Source organism: Triplophysa dalaica, chromosome 3, assembly GCF_015846415.1.
Source record: "Triplophysa dalaica isolate WHDGS20190420 chromosome 3, ASM1584641v1, whole genome shotgun sequence".
Classification (NCBI taxonomy): Eukaryota; Metazoa; Chordata; class Actinopteri; order Cypriniformes; family Nemacheilidae; genus Triplophysa; species Triplophysa dalaica.
In genome coordinates this window covers 28,258,094-28,283,185 of record NC_079544.1, presented here as the reverse complement: position 1 = coordinate 28,283,185, position 25,092 = coordinate 28,258,094, and the positions used below count along the sequence as shown (strand labels likewise).

General features: G+C 43.9%; 1 protein-coding gene across 1 annotated transcript; it reads left to right on the top strand.

Annotated features, from left to right (window-relative positions):
- Window positions 1–492: 492 nt before the first annotated feature.
- On the top strand, window positions 493–7,283 carry angptl1b (angiopoietin-like 1b). The gene is made up of 5 exons (XM_056743830.1): window positions 493–512; window positions 3,550–4,392; window positions 4,833–5,026; window positions 5,113–5,383; window positions 6,967–7,283. Exons 2-5 carry the CDS (start codon window positions 3,579–3,581, stop codon window positions 7,152–7,154), a joined length of 1,467 nt encoding a protein of 488 aa, XP_056599808.1. The 5' UTR covers window positions 493–512; window positions 3,550–3,578; the 3' UTR covers window positions 7,155–7,283.
- The last annotated feature ends 17,809 nt before the right edge of the window (window positions 7,284–25,092 follow it).

The following is a 25,092-nucleotide window of genomic DNA, read 5'->3' as shown; positions in this document are numbered from 1 at the left end:
GCGTGTCTTAAAGGGATAGTTGATCCAAAAATGAAAATTCAAGTGTAAATATAATTGACTTGTCGTTTCAAACATGACTTCCTTTTTTCCACAGAACAAAAAATATGATATTTTGAAGAAAGTAACCGCCAACCATTCACTTAAATTGGTTTTGTGTTCAACAGAAGTAACTTTCTTCAAAATATCTTCTTATGTGTTCTGAGGAAGAAAGGAAGTCATGAAGGTTTGAAATGATGAGAAGGTGAGTATATGATGACAGAATTTTCATTTTTGGGTGAACTATCACTGTAATGTGAAATATGTTTTTTTTTAGTTGAAAGTATCGTGATAAATGATAAGAGAAGACTAGTAACTTTAAAAAAATCGTTATTGTTCTGAGTAATAAAGAGAATGTGGGGAAGATCTTTGCAGAAATAAGCCAAGCGCTTCAGTGCAGTGGGAGTTGTGCGATAGACACACACACACACACAAACCAGCATTCAAACCCCTCGACTGACGGAGGAAAGACTGAGGTTAGTGTCTGGCCATTGCCAACTTAGCTTTAAATGTTACACTTTTATTTTTCTGACTTCTTTTAATACTTGTATTATAAGAAATACTATAATGCATCTACTTAAGACATCTAGAACTAGTGGTAGCTAGTAGATAGTACTTATTCATGAGCATTGAGTTTTATTAAAGCACCGCGTACAAGTTTATATTCAGTTTTATGGGTTTGTTGGTAGATTACTGTTGGGATGAAATACATTACATATGTGTAAACAAACATAGTTCTGTTCAAAAGCACACCAGAGAGTTCATATAGTAGCCTATTACAATGAGGACAATTAAAGATTATATTTTGTAAATCTTTCTTACTGATGTGGAATTTCCCCTGTGGTTGTGGGATCTGCCGGCCTCGGCTTTCTGCTGATATACTGCTTAGGCATTATAAATAATCACTAAAAGGATAGTATTACTGAAAACTTGGACATATCTTCCACATATATGCACTGTAAAAATTATTTGAGGCTTTAGCTTACTCAGCTATTTTTTTAAGTCATTTTAACTTAATTGTTGAGTGTACTTAAGATATCAAGTTTGCTTGCAGATTTCTGAGTTGTTCGCCTGACCCCTGTTGTGTGGGTAAATTACACGGATTACTTCTTTGAATGAACCTTTGAAGGATTCCAATTTAGAATAACTCATCTTAAAAAAAGTGAACTTGGCCAAACCCTTCCCATGAATATTTTCATTATAAATGTTTGGTTTAAGGAATAAAACTGATTTAAATAGCTGTTAATTAAATTTCGTAGATGTTTACGCTTGTCTTAATATTATTGATGTCGTTTTGTAGTAAAACAATATAGAGTGCTTTGCAAAGTCGCCGTTCAGTTGATTTGTGTTTGCTTTTGTAAACCTGGATCGTGTTCAATGCATTCTGTCTAACTCCAAACCTATTAAGTTGTATACACGATGTTCGTTGTGTAGTTCTGTGGTGTTCATTACATTGTGAAACCCTTTTAGTAATTTGTTTTACTATTCCTACAATATTTGTAAAAATATTCCTAAATTATGCTATATGATCACCAAGTTAAGTGAACTTCGATATATACGTTTTTGGAGACTCCATCACTCAATCTACTAAGTACAGTTCATTTATTGGGCTTTATTATTTTACCAAACACCTTTAATGTTATACAGTTCACTTAACTACAATTCCTGTGCTCAGTAATATTTAACTATCTATTTAACTACATGTCATATATGTTGGATTAATTTAACACTCATGTGTTCCTAACTAAAAAGAGTCAAAGCAACAAGATGACTTTTTGACAGTCTGTGTATAAACATAACTTTGTACATAAGTGTTAATAGATGAAGTGTCACATGATGTAAACGCGGTGGTGTGAGAAACTGTTACTTTAACACACACTGTAGTCTGTCCTATACTGTTAACATATGTACCCTTGAAAACAATGTTTTAATCCGATGCATGATGCACAGTCCCGTCTTCATCTGTCATTATTTTCAGTATATTGGTTTGTTTAGCCTGCGGTCAAATGATTAAGTGTGATCGAAGTGTTTTTTGTTCATTGAGCGCTTTGCATGAAAAGAAAAGCATGGCACGGCTACTGCAAACATATACTTGGTAAAAGTGTCTCGAATCTTGTCAGGTGAGGGAACACTCGGATTCAATTGCGGGGTAAGGATGACTTTATTAGAGTTCATACACAGGTAATGCAATAGAAATATTTGTGATGTTGAACCCGGCAAGGTTCAGAGTTTCTCGCGAAGGATATGGAGAGATGATCAGCAGTAAATCATAGACCGGATACAATAGAAATGTTTGTGATGGTGAACCCGCCAAAGTTCAGTGAATCACAGACCGGTTCAATGACGGCACGAAGACAGCCGAAGATCCTGGAGACGGTGTAGGCGTTGATGTAGCGAACAGCGTTCCTCACGGCTACCGTGCCAAGGGTTAGATGTCAACCGGTGGGTTGCGACTGCCGCTTCCTTGGTTTGGAGTAAGTGAGAGATGGCGTGGTCGACAGTGGTAAAGGCAATGGCCTCGTGGACTCCTCGAAGATACCGAGGGTGTGAAACTAGAGCGGAAAGCAATCCGTAGAGTAAAGGCAATCCACAACCAAGGTATAACCACCACCACACACCAAAATACAGCTGGATTAGGACAGGACAGGACAGGACAGGACAGGACAGGACAGGACAGGACAGGACAGGACAGGACAGGACAGGACAGGACAGGACAGGACAGGACAGGACAGGACAGGACAGGACAGGAAATACTAGTAAGCGTAACGGAACTGGGTCAACCAGAGTTGACAATCGCTCAATGGGAGTGAGGAGTGATGGGGATTTAAATAGGGACAAAATTATCAAACACCAGGTGAAAACACTTGTGGAAAATGAATGCTAATGAGTGGCAGCTGAGTGGACACAAACACGCAGACTGTGAGCACGTGGGGTTGTAACAACCAATCCCTAATGCTCAAACACTAATACACTAACACAAAAACATAGACAAGTGCTCGCTTCAGATCCCCACAGAATCTACTGTTTCTTGCAAAAGAATATTCTAAAAGAATGTTTACTTATTTATTTAATCTTCCAAGCTTTGCATTTTATCAGTGATACTGCAGTTTGAGGAACACATTGGAGTCTGTGAATAATATCTTACTAATGTTTTTCATCTGTACAGCAACAAAACAAAACATGTCCTCTCACACATTTTACACATTTGACCCTGGACAACAAAACCAGTCTTAAACCTCTAGATTTTTAAATAATCTGAAAGCTGAATAAATAAGATGTCTATTGATGTATGAGTTGTTAGAATAGGACAATATGTGGCTGAGATACAACAGTTTAAAACTTCGGAATCTGAGAGTGCAAAAAAATCTAAATATTGAGAAAATGGCCTTTGAAGAAGTTAATCAGGGACACTGTGGCAGGCCATCCACTCACAAAAATATATAATCCCCCAGCAAAAATGTACAGAAACATGTGCGCGAAACTTAACACAATTATTTTGCCTCTTTGTTTCAGGGTAGAGGGGTCAGAATTTCTCACCTGTGATGATGATGAGAAGAGCCACTATGAGTCCTCGGACCTGGATCTTTTGTGCACTTGTCTGTGTCCTCACATGTGACCGAAGCACAAATGCGTACAGAGAGACCCGAAGACGGAGGGTTTCAGAGGACGACTGGGAAGCGGCACCTAAAAAATGCTCGTACACTTTCTTGGTCCCAGAGCAGAAGATAACAGGACCCATCTGTGCCAGCCAGGGACCCTCTCTCCCAGACAAAGAGCGTGTTACGCAGATGGACATCACTGACGTCCGGGAGCTCCTGACCAGACAGAGGGGTGAAATAGACACGCTCCGGTTAGTTGTGGACGTGGACGGAAACATGGTCAATGAAATGAAACTTCTGCACAAAGAGTCACGCAACATGAACTCCCGTGTTACCCAACTGTACATGCAGTTATTGCATGAAATCATTCGCAAGCGTGATAATTCATTAGAGATTGCGATCCTGGAGGGCCGAATCCTCAACGCCACGGCCGAATCTTTGCGACTTTCTGCCCACTACAGACAGTTGGAAGCACGCTTCTCTGCGCTGGCTGCTTTGGTCAATAACCAGTCAGTGCTGATCGGTGCTTTGGAGGAGAGATGCATGCAGGTTTATGGAAATCACAGACGAGAGCCACTGCCTCCACCTCTTGTACAGGTAGTCCCGGAGAATATCCCCGTCTATGTGCCCCGTTTTTCCAATGAGATTCAGAGGGCTCACAGTTGGGCCTTGCCAGGAGACAGAAGTTCCATGACAGCACCTACAGAAAGCACCCTTGAGCCACAGCTTCCGTCACAGGGCAACTTCACCTTGGAGGGTAACAATCTGCTGACTGAGCCCGCCCACCTGGCTGCCTGTCAGGCACAACGCATGCCACCTTGCTTATACCTTTCAATTACACAAATGTAAAAAACTAGTTTAGCTTTATATTGCACAACAGTCTGCTTCAGATATTCTGCTAATAAGAAGTTACTTTGCAACTACATGTGAAACTCTAGACTTTTAGGTTAGAGGAGTAGAGGCCTTGTCAGGCACAAGAATACTTCAAAACATAACCATCTGTGAGAAGATGATTAAAAAAACAGGGGTCCAAGCAAATTTCAAACTAACCACTGGGGACAATCTGGTCATGGTCATATTTGGCTTTAGTAATGGGAAAATGTAGTAGAATGTCTAAAGTGAATCGTCAAAATAAGGTTCTAGCCTTCTGTTTCTTCACTTGATGCACCTGTCATTTGTCTGTGCCTCTTTTCTGAGGTCCCTTTCGGGACTGTTTGCAGGCGATGCTGGCAGGACATGCCACGAGTGGCATATATCTTCTGAAGCCTGATGGAAGTGAGACGCCCGTACAGGCCTGGTGTGAGCATGATGTGGACAGAGGAGGCTGGACTGTAATCCAGAGGAGGAAAGATGGATCGGTCAATTTCTTCAGAAACTGGGATAGCTATAAGGTAGCCATGCTTGAAGCGTTGATTTTGGTCAATCAATCTGTGAAGGGTTTCATACGTACCCTATCTCTGCTGTTTTCCACTTCCAGAAGGGCTTTGGTAATGTGGAAGGTGAACACTGGCTGGGTCTGGAAAGCATTTACAACCTGGGCAGACAGGAAGACTACAAGTTACTGCTGGAACTGGAGGACTGGATGAATAAGAAGGTTTACGCGGCATATAGCAGCTTTCACCTGGAGCCAGAGAGCCAATCCTACCGCCTGCGTTTGGGTACCTACCAGGGCAATGCTGGAGACTCCTTAGCCAGTCACAACGGCAAACAGTTCACCACGCTGGACCACGACAGAGACGCTTTTTCAGGTGTCCAATCATACCATTTTGGGTTAGTTTATAGTGGGCACCGAACAACGTTAGGGTCTGGGTTTTTGTGAGGGGTAATGTCAGACCTAAATAAGTGGATAAAAATCCTCCCAGAACACCCTAACCCAGTGGTTCCCAAACCGGAGGTCATTACAAGATGGCGTGACAAGGCTTAAGTATTGTCAGTTGTTATTCCCAACATTATACATTCAACTGCCAGCTGACAATATCACTGTTTATTGACATAAGTCGGAACGGTAACTTATGCTCTAAAGTGACCAGTTCCTTATTTAGGATTTTCAGTAAGATGTCACAATGTTTCAAATAAAGCCCTGACAGTTATTATTATAACTATTATAACCATGGACGTGATGTCTGAGGCTGAGACTAGTATAAACATAACACTGGCCTCAGTTTCAGCTCTTCAGTTCAACACAGAAATCGATCAGAAGCCTTTTTCTAAACGTTTAGTTGGCCTGCTAGTGTGTAAAAGTTTGCATTAGTACACGTCAATCCTTGTTAGAGGATTCTTTTCCTACTATGGCGGTGCCCTGTGTTTCTCCTACTATAGTGAGGGATGAAACACAGAGCGGTTGTGCGTTTCAAAATAACAATAGTGTAAGTTCTGCCCTAGTTCAGACCTAAGTCGGATAGTAAAACAAGCAGATGGACCAAAATACAGTTGTGAGCAGGACTTTAAAGGAAATAGAAGTGTTTTCAGACAGGAGAACACACACGCGCAATATCAGTGATTTATACAGAACAGTTTCACAGCAGATGTTAAAGTCATGGATGGAATCGGTGACTGTGATGAAAGTGTAGGTCAGTGAAATGTTCATCATGGTAACAAAACACTACCTCAGCAGCGGCCCTTCGTCTTGTCTAAAGCAAGCAGATCAACAAGGCCTCGCTCCCTATTTTGCGTGTTACCTGGGGCGGAGGTTATTCAAATTCCTGGAGATTATTATTTATGGATTACGGGAACACGAGAGCTGTAGTCGTTTCAGTCGTTTGCTCTAGTCCTTAAAATGTGATTTCTATCAATGAGAATATCTCCATTTGATCATTGTAACTTTGTAGACTTTTATTTATACCCAGACAGCAATATTATACACTAGGTTTCAAAAAACGGAATTACAAAATAGGAGGCCCTTCAAGAACTTTGCTTGAAAAACCTAAGCACTTCCTCTGCATGTGCAAATGAAATCCTATTATATTGAGATCAGACCAATAGAATTCAATAAATAATCTGAGTTTGCAGGTGAATGACTTCTCATAAGGGTGTCTTTAAGGGGGTGTATGTAGGTGGCGGGGCTCGAAAACTGATGTCTCTACAGATGGGGGCTCAGCAGACAAAGTCTGGGAAACACTGCCTTATCATAACATCCACAAAGTAATGTACACTCAGGGAACAGTAGTGCAAAGCAGCAGGCGAAGCACCCTGATGCCCATCAAATTTTATTTTGTCCTGCAGTATCACCAGCTGCGCTACGCCAACATAAGCGAGGCCCGATTGAGAATCCTACTGATGTCCACATGAACTTTCAGGGCCAGAGCTTGATGTATGTTATTGTCTCTTTCAGGTAACTGCGCTCATTTCCACAAGGGTGGCTGGTGGTACAACGCCTGCGGTCAAAGCAATCTGAATGGCGTGTGGTACTCCGGGGGAGTTTATCGCAGCAAGTTTCAGGATGGCATATTTTGGGCCGATTACGGGGGTGGTTTTTACTCAATGAAGTCTGTGCGTATGATGATCAGGCCAATTGACTGAAGAAAAGCATCAAGAGACTCGCTGATCTGATAAAGATCACCATACAGCCATAATACGTCTGTTTAGGTCTGCGGAGGGTGGGGTAAGATGAGCCATTGTTTACATACAGTATGTGGTCATCAAGATGAAAGAAAATGATGCATGAGCGCAATGAAATTATTTAATCTAATTTCAGGATGTTTCCTATCTATCTAAATTATGGGAACAAATCTGTGACATATGGTTTAAAAAATATGGCTTCTTTTAAAAAAGTGCTCCTGTGGCTCAGTTTGCCCCATGATAGGGGTAAGTGGGTCCGCATCAGGGGGTAAATTGAACCATATGGAGATATACTGAGCATAAATAAAGACTGTGTTTTTATAGATTTACCTTCTAAAAAAGTCTTTCAATCATTATTTTCCCCCACAACTTCTAATAGTTATTTTTAAGCTAACTTAAACAAAAAAATAACCAATTAACTTTACATTTCAATATCTTTAATTTGTAATATCTTTCGATTTGCATTTCTGAAATAACTTGAAAGTTTCAAACAAACAAGGTTGTAACATTCCAAAAACAGACTAAACAGAGAGATATGAATTTCTGCTCTCATTATGTCTGTTTTTGTAGATTCTTGGCATTATACTTTGCTTCTTGATGCCATACATGTCAGGCCATTAGTGACGTAAGGTTCAATGAAATTATACAGGTTTGAAAATTTGACACTGGCTCAATTTAACCCACAGCAGGTGGCTCACTTTGCCCCTTAGCTGCCCCTTTGGGAAAAAAACTAGCTAGTTTACACATTCAGGCTACTATTTAGCCAATTTATAAGCATTGTTTTATATGACGGTAAATCACCAACATGCATCATAAATGTTTTTACTTTCACTTTGACAAGCCAAACACAGTTTTTAAAGTCAATTTATGCCATCCATTTCTCCTGCCATGTGCTTCACATTTTCTCATTGTGGCAGAAATAACAGGTGATTTCACAATGAGCGGTCAAACAGCAACAAAGGTGTTCTGTCGCTGAGATACAGTGGTTGGATCAACCCACTTGCTCATCTTACCCCACTCTCTACTATATGAAGAAACATATCTGTGATGCCTGGAGGAAAGGTCTTGTATATATGCCACTGGGCAAATAAAGCGCCTTAAAGGCACAGCCACATGATCAAATGTTCATTTTGGTTTAGGTAAAAAAAGTATATTTGTAGTCTACAACTAGACCTAACAGCTAAGCATAGGCGACAACCAATGAACCATACATGCTTCTCACAAATATAAATCAATATTTATTTCAAAGTGATTCAATTATAAAATATTTTCTATAGTTGTTCAAATGCTAATGAGTTAGCATCTGTTGCTGTTAGCACTGTGCCATAGTCTTTATTTTTCTTTAACACTGCAATCCAGGAAAATTTCAAGTCTCAATAAAAACCTGATTTTTCCAGTCTAAAGTTGGGATGAGAGTTTGTTTTGGTGGTTTTGCTGCTATGAGGAACAGTATTAGAGAACAACAGAGCCACTGAGAGTCACAGGGACAGACAATGAGAAACATATTGCTGAAATCCAGACGGATGGTTAGAGAAACCACTGGACTGGAAACAGGCCAGATGTCTGTGGGTTTTCTTCACTCTTCTCCATCAGTGTGGCTGACTTCAGGCAAGTATTTAAAAGTTCATTGTTGTATGTCACCTCGAATAAATATAAAACTGAGTCAATATGTGAGCCTGGACAACAAAACCAGTTTTATGGGTCATTTTTTCGAAATTGAGATTTTTACATAATCTGAAAGTTGAATAAATACGATTTCTATTAATGTATGAGTTGTTAGAATATGACAATAATATCTGGTTGAGATACAACAGTTTAATACTCTGGAATCTGAGTGTGCAAAAAAATCTAAATATTGAGAAAATTGCCTTTGAATTTGTTAATCAGGGACACTGTGGCAGGCCATCCATCTACAAAAATAAAGTTTTGATATATTTAAAGTAGGAAATTTAGAAAGTTTCTTCATGGAAAATGATCTTTACTTAATGTCCTAATGATTTTGGGCATAAAAGAAAAATCTATAATTTTGACCAATAGAATTTATTTTGTATTTTACTAAAAATGTTCCAGTGCTACTTCAGACTGTTTTGTGATCCAGTATCACATATGACAAATGTTTTGATTCATTGAGTGTAAGGAACATTTATAATAATACACTCATAACATTACAGGATTAATACTGATAAGAGCATATCGACGATCATATTACATTACAAATGATCCTGCAAGGCCGCAACTAACTGGGACATTTTTGATGTGGGGTTTGAGAATGTGGAAGAACATAAACACTGAGTGACATCACAGTGTTTAAAGTGACAGTTCACCCAAAAATAAGAATTCTGTCTCATTGACTCTCTTTTTTGTCATTTCAAACCTAGATGACTTTCTTTCTTCAGCAGAAAACAAAAGAAGATATTTGGAAGAATGTTGTTAACTGGACCCCATTCTCTTGTATTTGTTTTGTGCTCATACAATAGGACCCAATAGAAAGTGGTCCAGTTCAATTACCAGCATTCTTCAAAATATATTTTCTGTGTTCTGCGGAAGAAAGTCATTAAGGTTTAAAATGACAAGACAGTGAGTAAATGATGACAGAATTCTTGATTTTGGGTGAACTAGACAATATCTGATCAAACAAAGCATGTTACTCCAACATTAACATCAAGAATCAAAATAGACAGGAAACGATTAACTCACAAGTTTACAACAGCGTGTATAGTACAAAAAAAGCTTGTTCACAGTGAGCCAGTCTTATGGATTTATAGTTTGTTCTTGGTCGGAAACAGCATTTGACGATGATGAATGTGAGTAAAGGAAAACACTGCCTGTAGCAGACAGAACATTTCAAGGTTTCAACGGTGCTGACTGTGCGAAAGTTACCGGCATGAATTTAGCGTGTGTTGACAGTGTGTAAGGGATATATCCTGTAGCTCAGTGGTTAGAGCATGGCGTTAGTTGTCCCAAGATCATGGGTCTGATCCCAGGGATTGCACATAGTAACAAATGTAAATTACAATGCAATGCTAGTGGCTTTGGATTAATTTGGCACTTTGTTCTTCATGTGATAGGAGTCACTGTTAAATGAACTGTTGCCTTTGTATCTACATTTGATTCAAAGCCCTGATTCTTCAGACAGTCAAGACAAGTTTATTTTAATGGCTGCACAGTTTGCATTCAATTAAAGAAGCTGTACAGAACAAAATAACAACATTACAAGCATAAAGTCATATGAAATAGAGAAAAGGAAAGAAATGTAATGAAATACATACACATCGTGTTCAATGTCACAGAATAGGAATGACACTTCAACAGTTTTTGCAGCATTATGAAAAACTTCAACAATTACAGAAAAGACACAAAATTGACATGTGCAAAAAACACATTTGATCTTGTGTGAAATGAGAGTTTTTGAAACATTTTGGTGTGAATCCCATGTAAAACCCAAAGGAGAGATGTTAAAACCCACGGGATGACATGTGCAACATGTTCTAAAAGGAATTTGTGACATGGTGAGGCACAAGTGAAAAGAGGAGGTTTAATCTTTGTGAAGGGCAAGCAATTAATGGTATGAGAGATCCTTCAACACCCAGACAGTGAGCCTGAACCACTCAAACAATACACCCAGACCATCCCTCGCAGCACCTGTACCTGCCTGGTATAATAAATTGCTATTGTTGATATTATCTGAATTCTTCAAAGTCTGTTATTACCAGTAGATTGAAAGGAGCCTGTTCTGTTACCGCAAAATCGATGTGTCAGGATAGGATGGACTAGTTTATACTAGACTTTAAATTATAGATGGCGCATTACTAAAGCTCACATGTTACAGATTTCAACCTATCACCTGGTTTAGCAAGTTGCTTGATCGTGACTAAAGTAACTATAGTTCCCTTTCTGTCGGTCTCTCGACGTTGTGTCGAGAACGACAGATGGGGTTCGCCCTAGAGAACCAATCAACTCTGACTACTATAGAAAAGGCCAATGAAATTTGGCGAATGAAATTTGCATGCCGGGCTCCGCCCCCGGATGTCCGGTATAAAAGGAAGCCGGCGTGCAGCATTCATTTAACTTTTGTTCTTCAGAGCCTTCGCTCATGACTACGAACAGAACGAATTCTATGAATTCTTCTTCTTCTACATTGCCGGATCTACGACGTGTAGCAGCGGATCGTCCCTACCTGCAGCGACCTTCCCCTGGGCGTCTCGGCAGTTCCGAGGTGTGTGAGATTTTATCTAAAAGTCCTTTTCAGGACTGACTGAGCATTCTCCAGCGCGGCTGTTCTCAGCAGGGAATGGACACGATCGCTGCATTAGGTGTGTGGGCGTCCAGCACACTGAAGCAGCGTTCGTTGACACATCTGCCCGCACTGCGGGCAGATTGTCATTCAGAAATTGCGGTCACGGGTGGCTGTCTTCCTACGGGAACCAGCCACCATTTCGTCTGCTACCCGGGCTGTGACATCTGTGGCTACGGCCCCGATGACCACCCACGTTAGCAGCGTTGGTGATATGGGGAACTCTGCGAACGTAAACCCGCCAGCTAAGTGCTCACGGGCCGATCGCACCCCGATTCGCTTTTCTGAACGTTCCCCAACCGGCGGTGGCATACCGTCGGATTCTCACACACACACATCGGGAACGGTGTGTGAGTAGATGAGATGTCGCTCGCAGCATCGGAGGGAGACTGACATCCGACTCTGAAAAATCCGAGCTCCACCCCCAGCGGTCGAGTTAGGAGGAAGCAGAAATGATGTCATTCATGCTAACCCGGGTTCCGGAGGTGCATGAGGAGCTGTGTAAAACTTGGAGCGCTCCACTCACGGACCGCTCCAGTGAAAACCAGCTCCACCTCCCTTACTTCCCTCGATGGTGGGGCAGCCAAGGCTGCCTCCTCTCTTCGCCAAGGCGTTGAGAGAGCCCCACGAGGGTAAGGCCGACCTGGGTATAATGCAGGATTTCCGTGCCGCCGCTGACAGCGCTCTACGGGCGACTAAGGCGGCTGCACGGGCCCTGGTCGGACGATGTCCACGGTAGTGGTCCAGGAGAGACACCCCCGGCTATACCTTGTGCAGAAGAGTGACACCAAGGAAGTCTGCTTTCTTGATTCCATCATCTCGCAGGGTGGGTTGTTGGTAAACATCGGCGAGGACTGCGCTCAGCAGTTTTCGACGGTGAAGCAGAGAGTGGCTATTAACCACATTTTTCAAAAGGCCTCCGAGATCCTGCGTGACGTCTGCTTCCCTGCAACCCAGGACCCCTTCGACATCGATTCCGGTTCCTGTGCCCCCACAGGCGGCACCCCGGAAGCAGATGTCGAGGGGGAAACCTCCACCCCGTCAGCAAACTTCTCACGAGAAGGGACACTGACGGGAAGACTCCTAGGAGAACTACATCGGGCCCAAACCTTCACAGCCACGGTTCTGATCGGTCGGTACGGGACGATTCCTGCCTCGTCACCAAAGCCGGACCCTTTTCAGGGCCTGGCGCCCACTTACTCACAGAGTTTTTCCGTTCTCCCCGGGTGTACTTGCAGCCGATCGCACACTCCACTGGAGTCTGCTCGGCGAACCGACCTCACACCCTGGCGAGGTGTGAGGTCGTATACATACGACAGCCGTCACCACTCTCAACCGACAGTGTGTGCCGTTGTCCCGCCAGGCAGGTAAAAAGGCGGAGCCATCCTTCCCTCCGGGGACCCCCCGTGACAGATGGTTAGCTCCGCCAGCCGACAAACCACCCCCGTGGGAATGATGAAGCAGACCGTCCCCTTGGACACCCTGTCACAGTCCCTGGGAGCTCGAGAGCTGCCCACACTGTCTCGCTGACCAATGCGGGCGGTCCGTCTTGGTTACTCGATCCAGTTCGCCAGAGACTCTCCCAAGTTTCAAGGCATCATCTCTCCCTCTGTCTGAGGCAGGGACGCCTCAGTACTTTGGGAAGAGGTCACCACCCTTCTGGCGAAACAGGCATTGAGTTCGTCCCTAAAACCAAGATGTTCAGTGGGTCACGACCCGCACTTCATCATTCCCAAGAAAGACGGCGGGTTGCGCCCCACCGGTCTGCGTACCCTGAACAAGCACCTTCACAAGCTGCCACTCAGAGGTTCACGCAGAGGCGCATCCTCACATCTATCAGGTGTCAGGATTGGTTCGTGGCAATCGACCTGAAGGACGCTTACTCTAATGTCTCGATCCTCTCGACACCGCCCCGTTCCACGGTTCGCGTTCGAGGGGCGGGCATATCAGGACAGAGTCCTCCCTTTCGGTCTGTTCCTGCGGGTAATAAACTATCTCGACGACTGGCTTATCTTGGCACATTCGCGAGATCTGTTGTGTACACAGAGGGTGCTCCGGCATCTAGATCGAATGGGATTTCAGGTCAACCGAGAAAAGAGCAAACTCTCCCCAGTGCAGAGCATCCTCTTTCTCGGTATGGAACCAAACTCTGTCACCATGACGGCGCAGCTGTCCGCAGCATGTGCCTAGTCAGTGTTGGAACTGGAGGCTCCTGGGACACATGGCATCCTCTGCAGGGGTAATACCCCTCGGGTTAATGCACATGAGACCGCTTCAACACTGGATACAGAGTCGAGTTCCGAGGACAGCGTGGCTCACCGACAGCAGGCGCATGGTGATGACACCCTGCTGTCGACGCACCCTAACCCCTGATCTTCCATGACCTTCCTCCGGGCGGGGGTTCCCCTCGGGCAGGTTAAGAGGCACGTCGTGGTGACAACGGACGCCTTGCTGCAGGGGTGGGGTGCAGTGTGCAACGGGCACGCAGAAGAGGGGCGCTGGACGGGCCCCCGTCTGCGCTGGATTGCCTAGAGTTGTGGGCTGTGCTGCTTGCGCTGAGAAGGCTCCGGCCTCTAGTGCAGAGCCAGCACGTGTTGGTCCTCCGGGACAGCACGACAGCCGTGGTGTACATCGCCAGGGTGGCGTACGCTCACGGCAGCAAACACAACTTGCCCGACGCCTCCTCCTGTGGAGTTAGCAGGTGATCCGCTCCCTGCGGGCCACACACATCCCAGGCAAACTGAACCAGACAGCCGACGCGCTCTCTCGTCAGTATACGCCTTGCGGAGAGTGGCGACTCCACCCCCGGTCCAGCCCATTTGGGTGCTGTTCGGACAGGCACAGATAGATCTCTGCCTCCCGCGACACCACCCATTGTCTGCTTTGGTACTCCCTGGCCGAGGTCCCCCTCGACACGGATGCCCTGGCGCACAGCTGACCACGGGACGGGCGGAAGCACACCTTCCCCCCCCCAGGAGCCTCCTTGCACAGACACTGTGCAAGGTCAGGGAAGAGGAGCACCAAGTGTTATTGGTTACACCGCACTGGTTTAACCACACTTGGCTTCAGAGTTGAAGCTCTGGACAGCAATTCCCCCTGAACCATTCCCCTGACAGAGGACCTGCTCTCTCAGGGGAAGGACACGTTCTGGCATCCCAGATCAGGCCTCTGGAACACCCAGGTCTGGTCTCTAGACGGGACGAGAAGATCCTGAGATGGCTACTCCCCCTATACGGCTGAGACCATCACCCAGGCTAGGGCCCCATCTACTAGGCGGTTAGCCCCTCGGAGGTTCCGATCTTCCTAACCTGAGTAAGACGGCCCTCCTGTAGGCGATCGCTTCCGTCAAGAGGGTAGGGGACCTCCAAGCATTCTCTGTGTCCCCGGATTGCCTTAAATTCGGCCCTGGCTAACTCTCACGTTATCTTGAGACCCAGGCCCGGATGCGTGCCCAAAGTTCCCACTTTTCCCTTCAGGGACTAAGTGGTGAACTTGCAGGCGCTCCCCATCGGGGAGGAAGACCCAACCCCATCCGTGTTGTGTCCTGGACCGCACGCAGAGCTATAGCTCTGACCAGCTCCTTGTTTGTGTTGGAGGACAGCAGAAGGGGAAGGCTGTCTCCAAGCAGAGGCTGGCGCACTGGGTCGTGGATGCCGTTACGACGACATTCCGATCTCAGAATCTCCCATGCCCTTTGGCTCGAGGGCTCACTCCACACAGAGTTTAGCCCCCTCCTAGGCACTGGCAGAAGCGCCTCTCTAGCAGACATCTGTAGAGCTGCGGGTTGGGCTACGCCCAAACACCTTCGCAAGGGTTAACAACCTTCGCGTAAACCTGGTGTCAGCCCACGTCCTGCGTGGCGACATGTAGGACTGGCATCCGGGGGGGCGTATGCCTGCGAAAGCACCTTCCCACCCTCCAGGAGGTTGGGTCAGTGTGCTATCTACCCTTTTCTTCTTACCCAAACACATGGCTAAGAAAATTGCCTCCTCACCAACCTTCCTTCTTACCCAGACACTGGTTAAGAACAGGCACTCCATCCATCACTAAGCAAGCACCCCCTGGGGGTTGGCTGGGCAGAGCAGCCTTCCTCCTTAGGCCGGGATACCTTTTGACCTATCACAGATAGTTCTAACCGGACCTGTGCTATCGGACGCAGTAACACCCCCACCGTGGGCTGTTCCGTCTGTTATACCCTCATACTATGGTTCCCACACCTGGTAACCCATGAGCTTCCCCAGGTGGACCTCCACCTCGCGGCTACTATCCAGTCCGCACGTTCCATGCGTTCTCCTCCTAGGACGAGACCATATCATATCTCCACCATATTCCTCCCCACGGGTAGGAGGTGGCCTCTGCAGCGCTTCTCTGATTAAGAGTTGCGCTTTCCCGGTGTAAACCAAGTCGGACGGCCTCTCGCCTGTAGAGAGCTAAGGCCCCGTCTGTGATAGGTTACCGGTCAGGGCTGTACCCATCTTTCTCCAGAAAGCTCTGGAACCCCCCGACCATCACACTGGAAGGTTACAAGTTTCACGAAAGCTTCGAGCTGACACGCCCAGGCTTGTTACCGTCGCTTCGTTGAGATTGTGACGCGATACAGTGTTTGTGGCGTTTTCCATAGATAACCCAATCTGTCGTTCTCGACACAACGTCGAGAGACCGACAGAAAGGGAACGTCTTGGTTACATATGTAACCTCAGTTCCCTGATGGAGGGAAACGAGACGTTGTGTCCCTTATGCCACAAACACGTATCGTATTCTGCTGTAGTCGTGAGAGGCTCTCAGGCTCTTCAGAACAAGAGGTAAATGAAGGCTGCACGCCGGCTTCGTTTTATACCGGATATCCGGGGGCGGAGCCCGGCATGCAAATTTCATTCGCCAAATTTCATTGGCCTTTTCTATAGTAGTCAGAGTTGATTGGTTCTCTAGGGCGAACCCCATCTGTCGTTCTCGACACAACGTCTCGTTCCCTCCATCAGAGAACTGAGGTTACATACGTAACCAAGACGTTATGTTTCTGAGCATCCAGACTTAATAATATTAGTTTGCCCGGCAACCTCTGACTAAAGATCAGAACTGACTGTTTTGTGTCCGTGAGATCCATGAGCCCGGCCGGCGTGAGACTCTGAGCGACTGCAGGTCCCAATCGAAAGAATAACTATTAATTATAAACAATAAAGTATGAAGATTTACAGATATATTAACTATGATCCACAGATACATTTGAAATGACTTATAAGTTATTTAATATTTTATTAAAATTGGAGTCAGATCGGTCTTAACCACAGAGTCATTTAAATTGAACTAAAATTGTAACAGTTCTTAAATAACTTCATGCAGAAATCACTGAGGAGAAGCAGAACATGAGAACCCTTCAACCAAGACATTGGATTCCGTTGTTGGGCAAGTGGGAGGTATTTTACAACTCCATCTGGGGCCAGCAACATTTGTTTTAATGTCATGGGTATACAGAGTCAAATCTGTAAATCATTTTGTTGTGTATTGTCACAGAAAAGGATCTAGATTCATCTGTCAGTTTGTAAAAACATAGCTTGTTTGCAGTATTATTTTAATGCATAATTTCTCTTTCTCAATTCTCCCTACCTCACCCTGAAGACGTCATTGTTAATACTCTCATGGATACTGCTACTAAGCTTCAGCTGATAAGTCTGGTTGCTTATAACAAACTGACAAATGGATGACACATTTTCAGTTTTCTAGACGGTAGACATTGGTAAGTATGGTGGTGCTTATGGGATGTTCTCTGGGACAGGTCAGTATGAGGCTCCGAGGGAAGAATAAGAGTATAAACACTACAAAAAACTAGACTACACCACTGACGGTCATATATCATTATACACCACACAACTCTATACAAACTATACGCAAACCGTGCCATCATATCTGGGAAATGAGTCCGTATTGAGTAAAATCCCAGGCTTCATTTATCCTCTGTGATTGCGCCAAATCAAATGCCGATGTGGGGAGGTCATTTATAAATCACACAAGGTCCCCAGATAATACTAATCCTGTGCGGATAGGGCTTTATACACGTGTAATTCACAATTCTCACATCTGTGTGTAGCATGCTATATATGCCACGTAACACAGCCCTGCAGACGCTCGGTAACTAACACTTCCAGTGTCCAGATACATGAATTAAAAACCTCACATTAGCATAAATTGCACACAGTGAGCCAGTGTGAGCGGAGACTTTCCATAAGCTCCTCTGCCATCTTTCCTCAAGGAAAACCTTCTTTCACCACTGGCATGTGCAGGAGTTTGAGTGGCTTACAGAGGTTGAACATTGAAGGGCAGTCACACACACGCTTAGCCATGTAATGGTTGTATCTCCCTCCTTTATAAGTCTTGCATGAGGGGACCACACTTGCATCGTGCCAGGCTAACCGGCCTAAAAAGGAGAACCAGAAGATCCTTTTGACTCCGTTTAGAGGGCAAGTGCTTAAACTGATAACCTTTTAAATGCACTCTTGACGTCTGGTCATAAATTCTTTTATTCCTTATAATGTAGACAGAGAAATAAGAAACATGTATCAAAAGGTTCGGTTCGACCTTAAATAAAAGTCTGTCATCATTTACTCATCCTCATGTCAATGAACTTCTTGGTTGTGCAGAACAAAAAAGAAGATATGTAGGACTGTCCTGAAACATGGAAAAATAAAAGTCATTCACAGCCTCTTTTACAGATGTAATGTTGCTTATTTTTTTATTATTTATGTGTTGCTTTTTGCCAGTTTCCATGTAAATAATAAAGGATCATCTAATTAAATATTTCATCCAATACTGTTTCCAAAATGACCTCTACCTCTGAGCTAAAACTGAAATACATATACAAATGTATTTTTTAATGATTGTGTACATGGGGATCTATAGGTGTGTGTTTATGTTCTAGCAGTCCTGCAAAGATGTATTGCATACTGCCATCTGCTGTATGACATGTGCATTGACTATGGAGCATAACAACAAACGTCTTGGTTACGTCTGTAACCTCAGTTCCCTGATGGAGGGAACGAGACGTTGTGTCGAGAACGACAGATGGGGTTCGCCCTTGAGAACCAATCAACTCTGACTACTATAGAAAAGTCCAATGAAATCTGGCGAATGAAATTTGCATGCCGGTCTCCGCCCCCGGATGTCCGGCATAAAAGGAAGCCAGCGTGCAGCATTCATTACCTCTTGTTCTGAAGAGTCTGAGAGCCTCTCACGACTGAAGCAGAATACGATATGTGTTTGTGGCATAAGGGACACAACGTCTCGTTCCCTCCATCAGGGAACTGAGGTTACAGACGTAACCAAGACGTTCCCTTTCTGTCGGTCTCTTGACTTTGTGTCGAGAACGACAGATGAGGTTGCCTATGGAAAACGCCACAACGATGTATCACGTCACAATCTCTAGCGAAGCGACGGTAGCAGGCCTGGGCGTGTCAGCTCGATGCGAAAATGTAGCCTTCCAGTGTGGTCGCCGAGGGGTGCCAGAGCTTTCTTGGAGAAAGATGGGTACAGCCCTGACCGGTAACCTTTCACAGACGGAGGCCTTAGCTCTCTACTGGCGAGAGGCCGTCCGGCTCGGGTTTACACCGGGTCAGCGCAACTTCCTTAATTAGGGATGCAGTGCAGAGGCCACCTTCTATCCGTAGGGAGGAATATGGTGGATATAGGTATGGTCTCGTCCTTGGAGGAGAACGCATGGAACGTGCAAACTGAGTAGTTAACCGCGAGGTGGAGGTCCACCTGGGGAAGCTCATGGGTTACCAGGAGTGGGAACCATCTCATGAGGATACATCAGACGGAACAGCCCACGGAGGGGGTCTTACAGACGTCCGGTAGCACTAGGTCCGGTTAGAGCTATCTGTGATAGTTCATATGTTCTCCCGGCCTAAGGGGAAGGCTGCTCTGCCCAGCCAACCTCCAGGGGGTGCTTGCTTAGTGATGGATGGAATGTCTGTTCTTAACCAGTGTTTGGGTAAGAAGGAAGGTTGGTGAGGTACCAGTTTCTTAGCCATGTGTTTGGGTAAGAAAAAAGGTAGATAGCACACTGACCCAACCTCTTGGTTGATGAGATGATGCCCGAAACCTGGGAGAGATCTCTGGCGAACTGGATCGAGTAACCAAGACGGACTGCCCTCATTAGCCACTGAGACAGTGTGGGCAGCTCTCGAGCTCCCAGGGACTATGACGGGGGATCAAGGGGACGGTCTGCTTCATCATTCCCAAGGGGGGGGGTTCGTTGGCTGGCGGAGCTAACCATATGTTGCGGGGGGTCCCCGGAGGGAAGGTTGGCTCTGCCTTTTTGCCTGCCTGGCGGGACAGCTGCACGCACTGTCGGTTTGAGAGTGGTAGCAGCTGTCGTGTGTGTCTGACCCTACGCCTCGCCAGGGCATGAGGTCGGGTTTGCCGGGCACAGTCCAGTGGAGTGTGCGATCGGCTAGAAGGAACACCCAGGGGAAACAGAAAACTCTTTGTGAGTAAGTGGGCGCCTGGCCCTGCATCAAGAAAGCGGACTTTCTCGGTGTCACTCATCTGCGCAAGGTTCAGCCGGGGGTGTTCCTGGACCACTACCGTGGACTTCGTCCGACCCAGTGCCCGTACAGAAATTCTGCATTATACCCGGGACGGCCTTACCCTCGTTGAGCTCTCTCAATGCCTTGGCCTGGAAGACCTGTAGGATGGCCATGGCGTAGAGAGAGGAGGTAGCCTGGCCCGCGGCAGCGCAAGGCTTCGGCACCAGTGATGCCGAAGTTCTTCACGCCTTGGACGGTAGACGTGGCCGATTCCCCCAGGTGGCAGCCGTCTGCGGCACAGATGCACCGCAGCCGCACGTTCCACCCGGGGGATCTCAACGTAACCTTTGGCTGCCCCACCATCGAGGGAAATGAGGGAGCCATAGCTGATTTGACTGGAGCGGGATGTGAGTGGAGCGCTCCAAGTTTTACACAGCTCCTCATGCACCTCCGGGGAAAAAAGACGTCGTAGATCCGGCAATGTAGAAGAAGAATTTGTTGAATTATTTTTGTTCGTATTCTTGAGCGAAGGCTCTGAAGAACAAAAGGTAAATGAATGCTGCACGCCAGCTTCGTTTTATACAAGACATCGGGGGGCGGAGACCGGCATGCAAATTTCATTCGCCAAATTTGATTCGCCTTTTCTATTGTAGTCAGAGTTGATAGGTTCTCAAGGGCGAACCCCATCTGTCATTCTCGACACAACATCAAGAGACCGACAGAAAGGGAACGGTCATTCTATAAAAACCCTAAAAGTAAACTTAGAAAACCTGGTTTTGGAGTAAATGGTATGTTAAAAAGTAAATTTTTGTAAACATAACATATGCTTTAAATTTATAGTCTTGATGAAATGTGCAAACATAATCTTTGTGTAACACTTATTTTTTAACCTCATTTGAAAGTGGCTTTGTATAAAAGCGCCTGCTAAATGATTAAATGTTCATGCACGTTTAAATACATTTTTTAGTGCTTTTTACAATTGGCATTGTATCAAAGAAGAAATACATTGAACAAACATGGAATACACATAGATGTTGCTCTAATGAATAATAATGAAAGAGAAATGTAAAGAAAACAAATACAAGCACATGTACAGAAACATATAAGAAGTATATTTATCTACATACAGTGGTGTGAAAAAGTTTTTGCCCCCTTATGGATTTTTTGCATATTTGTCATGTTTAAATGATTCATATCATCAAACAAATGTTATATTATTTAAATAAAACCAGAGTAAATACAAAATGCAGTTTTTTAATGATGGCTTTAGTTATTTAGGAAAATAACAATCCAAACATTTCTGACCCTGTGTGAAAATGTAATTGTCCCCTAAACCTAATAACTAGTTATGTCATCCTTAGTAGCAACAACTGAAATCAAGTGTTTGCGAAAGTCTTTCACATCGCTGTGGAGGAATTTTGGCCAACTCTTCCCTGCAGAATTGTTTTAATTCAGCCACATTGGAGGGTCTTTGAGGATGTACAGCCTTTTTTGTCAGGTCTTTGTCCTTCCTGGCACAAGTTTTCCAACTTCCTGGACAGAGTTGTGACATAACCATATCTTTTGAGTTTTGATGTGTTATGTGTGGAGACACGTGGCTTTTGTTGTCACTTTGTGCCCCGCCCACCTGTCTCCCACAATCATTCTTCGTCTCTTGTCTCCTCATTTCTTGTACTCCACACCCTTAGTATTTATTCTCCGTCACCTGCCTGTCCCCTCCCTTTTGTTATTATCCCTTGTTATGCCCATTTGTTCTCTGTCCTGTGCAGTTTTGTTAGGGTCTTTACCTGTTAAGACCCGGTCAACCTTGCTGTTCATGTTCACCATTCCTTTTCGTGTTCTGGACTCATCACTTGGATTATCGTTTTTTTTTTGTCCCTCCTGCGGGAGGTTTTTGGTTTGATTCCTTGTTTTGAGTTTGTACCGTATTTATCCATTGTGGGTTTTTGTGTTTGCTTTATTTAATAAAAGTCTTCAGTTAACTGTTTTCCTGCCTACGCATGGGTTCTGTCTCATCCCATTCCGTGACATTTTTGAAGTCATGCCACAGCATTTCAATTGGATTTAAGTCCGGACTTTGACTAGGACTCTACAAAACCTTTATTTTGATTTGTTTTGCCATTCAGAGGTGGAATTGCTGGTGTGTTTTGGATCATTGTCCTGCTGCATGTCCCAAGTGCGTTTAAGCTTGAGGTCACAAACCGATGGCCGGACATTCTCTTTGAGGATTTTCTTGTAGAGCGCAGAATTTAAGAGGTATTGTGAGAATCTGGATTTCGTCCTGTCCTCTACAAATATTGCATCTGTGTTTAATACAAAGTTCATATATCATATATATATTCATTCGTATTCATTCCTATTAATATCAGCTTCTATTCACATAAGATGTGCCTTACTTTCCTGTTGTTTAACCTCGGTGAAAGTTGTATCATGTCTTATGCTGTCTTATGTTGATATAAGCATCTGTTGTTCTCCATATCAAGGTTCCTAATGATGCCTATGGACAATTGTTTTGTATTGTAATATTGAATATGTAATCATATCTGATTGTTCAGGAGGAAAGACTAAACAGAAAGTCTGGTGATTTTCCACTCTGGTGGTTTTATATGACACCTCCTGTTTCAAGCATATAAATATTAGTCCTTAATACAATAAACTTTGGACTCTGATTGAACAAGCACTTGTGTCTGTGTCAAACTTTGTCTCCAGGATCCTGAATACTCTGTGTGTTCCGTCGACTAGACTCTTCAACCATAGAATATTGTTTAGACAAGGGGACGGAAGAAGTTTACATTCTTTCAGGTATAAAACGTTTTCAGACCACTGTATATAAACACATACTGTTATGTTATAAATTACAAAACATATAATTGTAAGCGATACCTTAAGATACATTATCAACAGAAACAATCATTCATAGTTTCATTATGTTTGCACATCAAAGTTTATGTGAATTAATGATATTATCTTTTTAGAATTTTGAGCAGATTGTTATAATTATAGCTTTATTTTGTATATGTATCAAATTTGTATAAAATGTCTATTGACAATCTGTATAAATAAATCTCTGTAAATATAACCAATATTTTGGGACATATCTACTATTCTTCCCTCTGTTTGCATGTCTATTACATCACACTATGCAAATTATATATTGGGTAAAACATTCCTTTTTGACTGGCACATGCACAGATAGTGCTCAACCTGTCCAGAGCACATTTTGTCCTTACATTCTGAAGTGCACTTTTATGGTGGTGTTTTTTAAAGTTAACTGCATTTGAGTTTGACCCAAGTGAACTGAGTGATCCTTGTAACCCAGGTAAAATATATCTAAGAAATATTTTTTGGTATTTAAATGATACACTTAATTTATGAATCAATCGTATTGTATGGTCGCATGGGTAATTCTTGTTCACGCTGTAAAAACTTGGATTTGGAAAGGGCTTGAAACCAGCTTTCACGTATTTATATGATACCAAAACTTGTAGTATGTACAATTTCACCATGTGATGGGTTTCCCAGCTGGCATCACTTTTCAGAATAACACGTAAAAAATATTTTTTTTATCAAAAAAACACAATTTTCTGTCATCCTTTGTCTAACCTAAAGTGACATTATACAATCACGCTCCTATTCATGTAAAAACCATTAAACTATTTTGTTGCTTTGATGCGTCCAGTACAGACACGGCACAACACAACGCCACTGCAGTCCCGTCTGGTGTATCAGGCCCCGGCTCCAAGGGGGACCAGGGTGGACTTTGCCCACCCTATCAGGAGCTTTGCCCACATTGCCCCCATCCAGTGCCGTTGAGAGAGAGGATAATAATAATCATAATACGTATGAATATTTCAAGTCGTCCTGGCCAAAACACTGATGCAGTGCTGTGCGCAAGCGCCACGACACCAATCAATGGCAAACAACGTTTCTATGGTAACGAAGAGTTTAGAAGAGCGAGCATCATTCTTTAATTGAAAGTTACGGCTATCTGTGGCGTATGATGCAGAACTCGTTGCCTTGTTATAATCGCATGTAAAACTTTTAAAAACAAGTATGCAAATATGCATTAATTTGTGAGTATCAAAACTTTAGGAATGTGCACATTTTTATAGATATATATTAAATATAATGAAGTTTAATTAAATGGAGGCCTGATGTAAACCTGTAGCCTGGGTTGTTTAAAAGTAATGGAAATCATATTTTGGAGCCCCAGATGTATGCACGGTTTCCTTTACATCACTGTTTGTTTATGAGTTGTCTGTGGACGTGTACTCTTTTTTTGAAGAAAAATAACAATTGATCACCATATGGACCATTCACGAGTTAGCCCATGCAGATAATAACAACAGAACAAGGGTAGAAAATGGTATACATGCTCTGTGTTTGTTAGGATCCACTCCCGCTCCACGGACAGCACGCCGCTTCCTACCGAACACAGAGCACTCCCCCCCTGACTGGGGCAAGTGCCTCGAGCTCAGAACCGCCCCGAACCCAGAGTACACCCCCCTGTTCCTGCGGGAGAAGTGTGCTGGAGGAGATGAGCCGGAGTGGTGGAGGGATGTTGAAGGCTGTAGAGAGAACAAAGGTAAGACAGCTTGGTCTATTTCTAGAAGAGCTCACTACATGCTGTGATAGCTGATGATCTGCTCCTGCTCCTCCCAAACTTTGTTCATTTAACATCATTAAGTGAGACTATGATCTGTTAATTATTAGTAGTCAAGTCATTGAAGATGTTTTATATATATATATATATATATAATAAAAAAGATGAAAAATGGCTCTTTTGCAAAAATGAATTAAACCAAAACCGGAAGAATGTCTCTTTGGTTAAAAAAGGTTCCCACCCCTTGGTCTTTAGCTCATTCTCTTATATGAATACTTAAAAGAGCCGCATTCTTAAACCTGCTGCTGCTCCGGTCACCAATGTGAACCAAAGAACAAAAGAAAAGAAAAAATGAATGTGTTTTGTAGATTGAATGAATATTCTTCTGTATTTAATTTAAAACTTAGTAAAGCCTGTAAATTATTTGAAAGCTTCATTCAATTTCGGTTTATTTCATACCTGTTAGACTACCTGTTATTA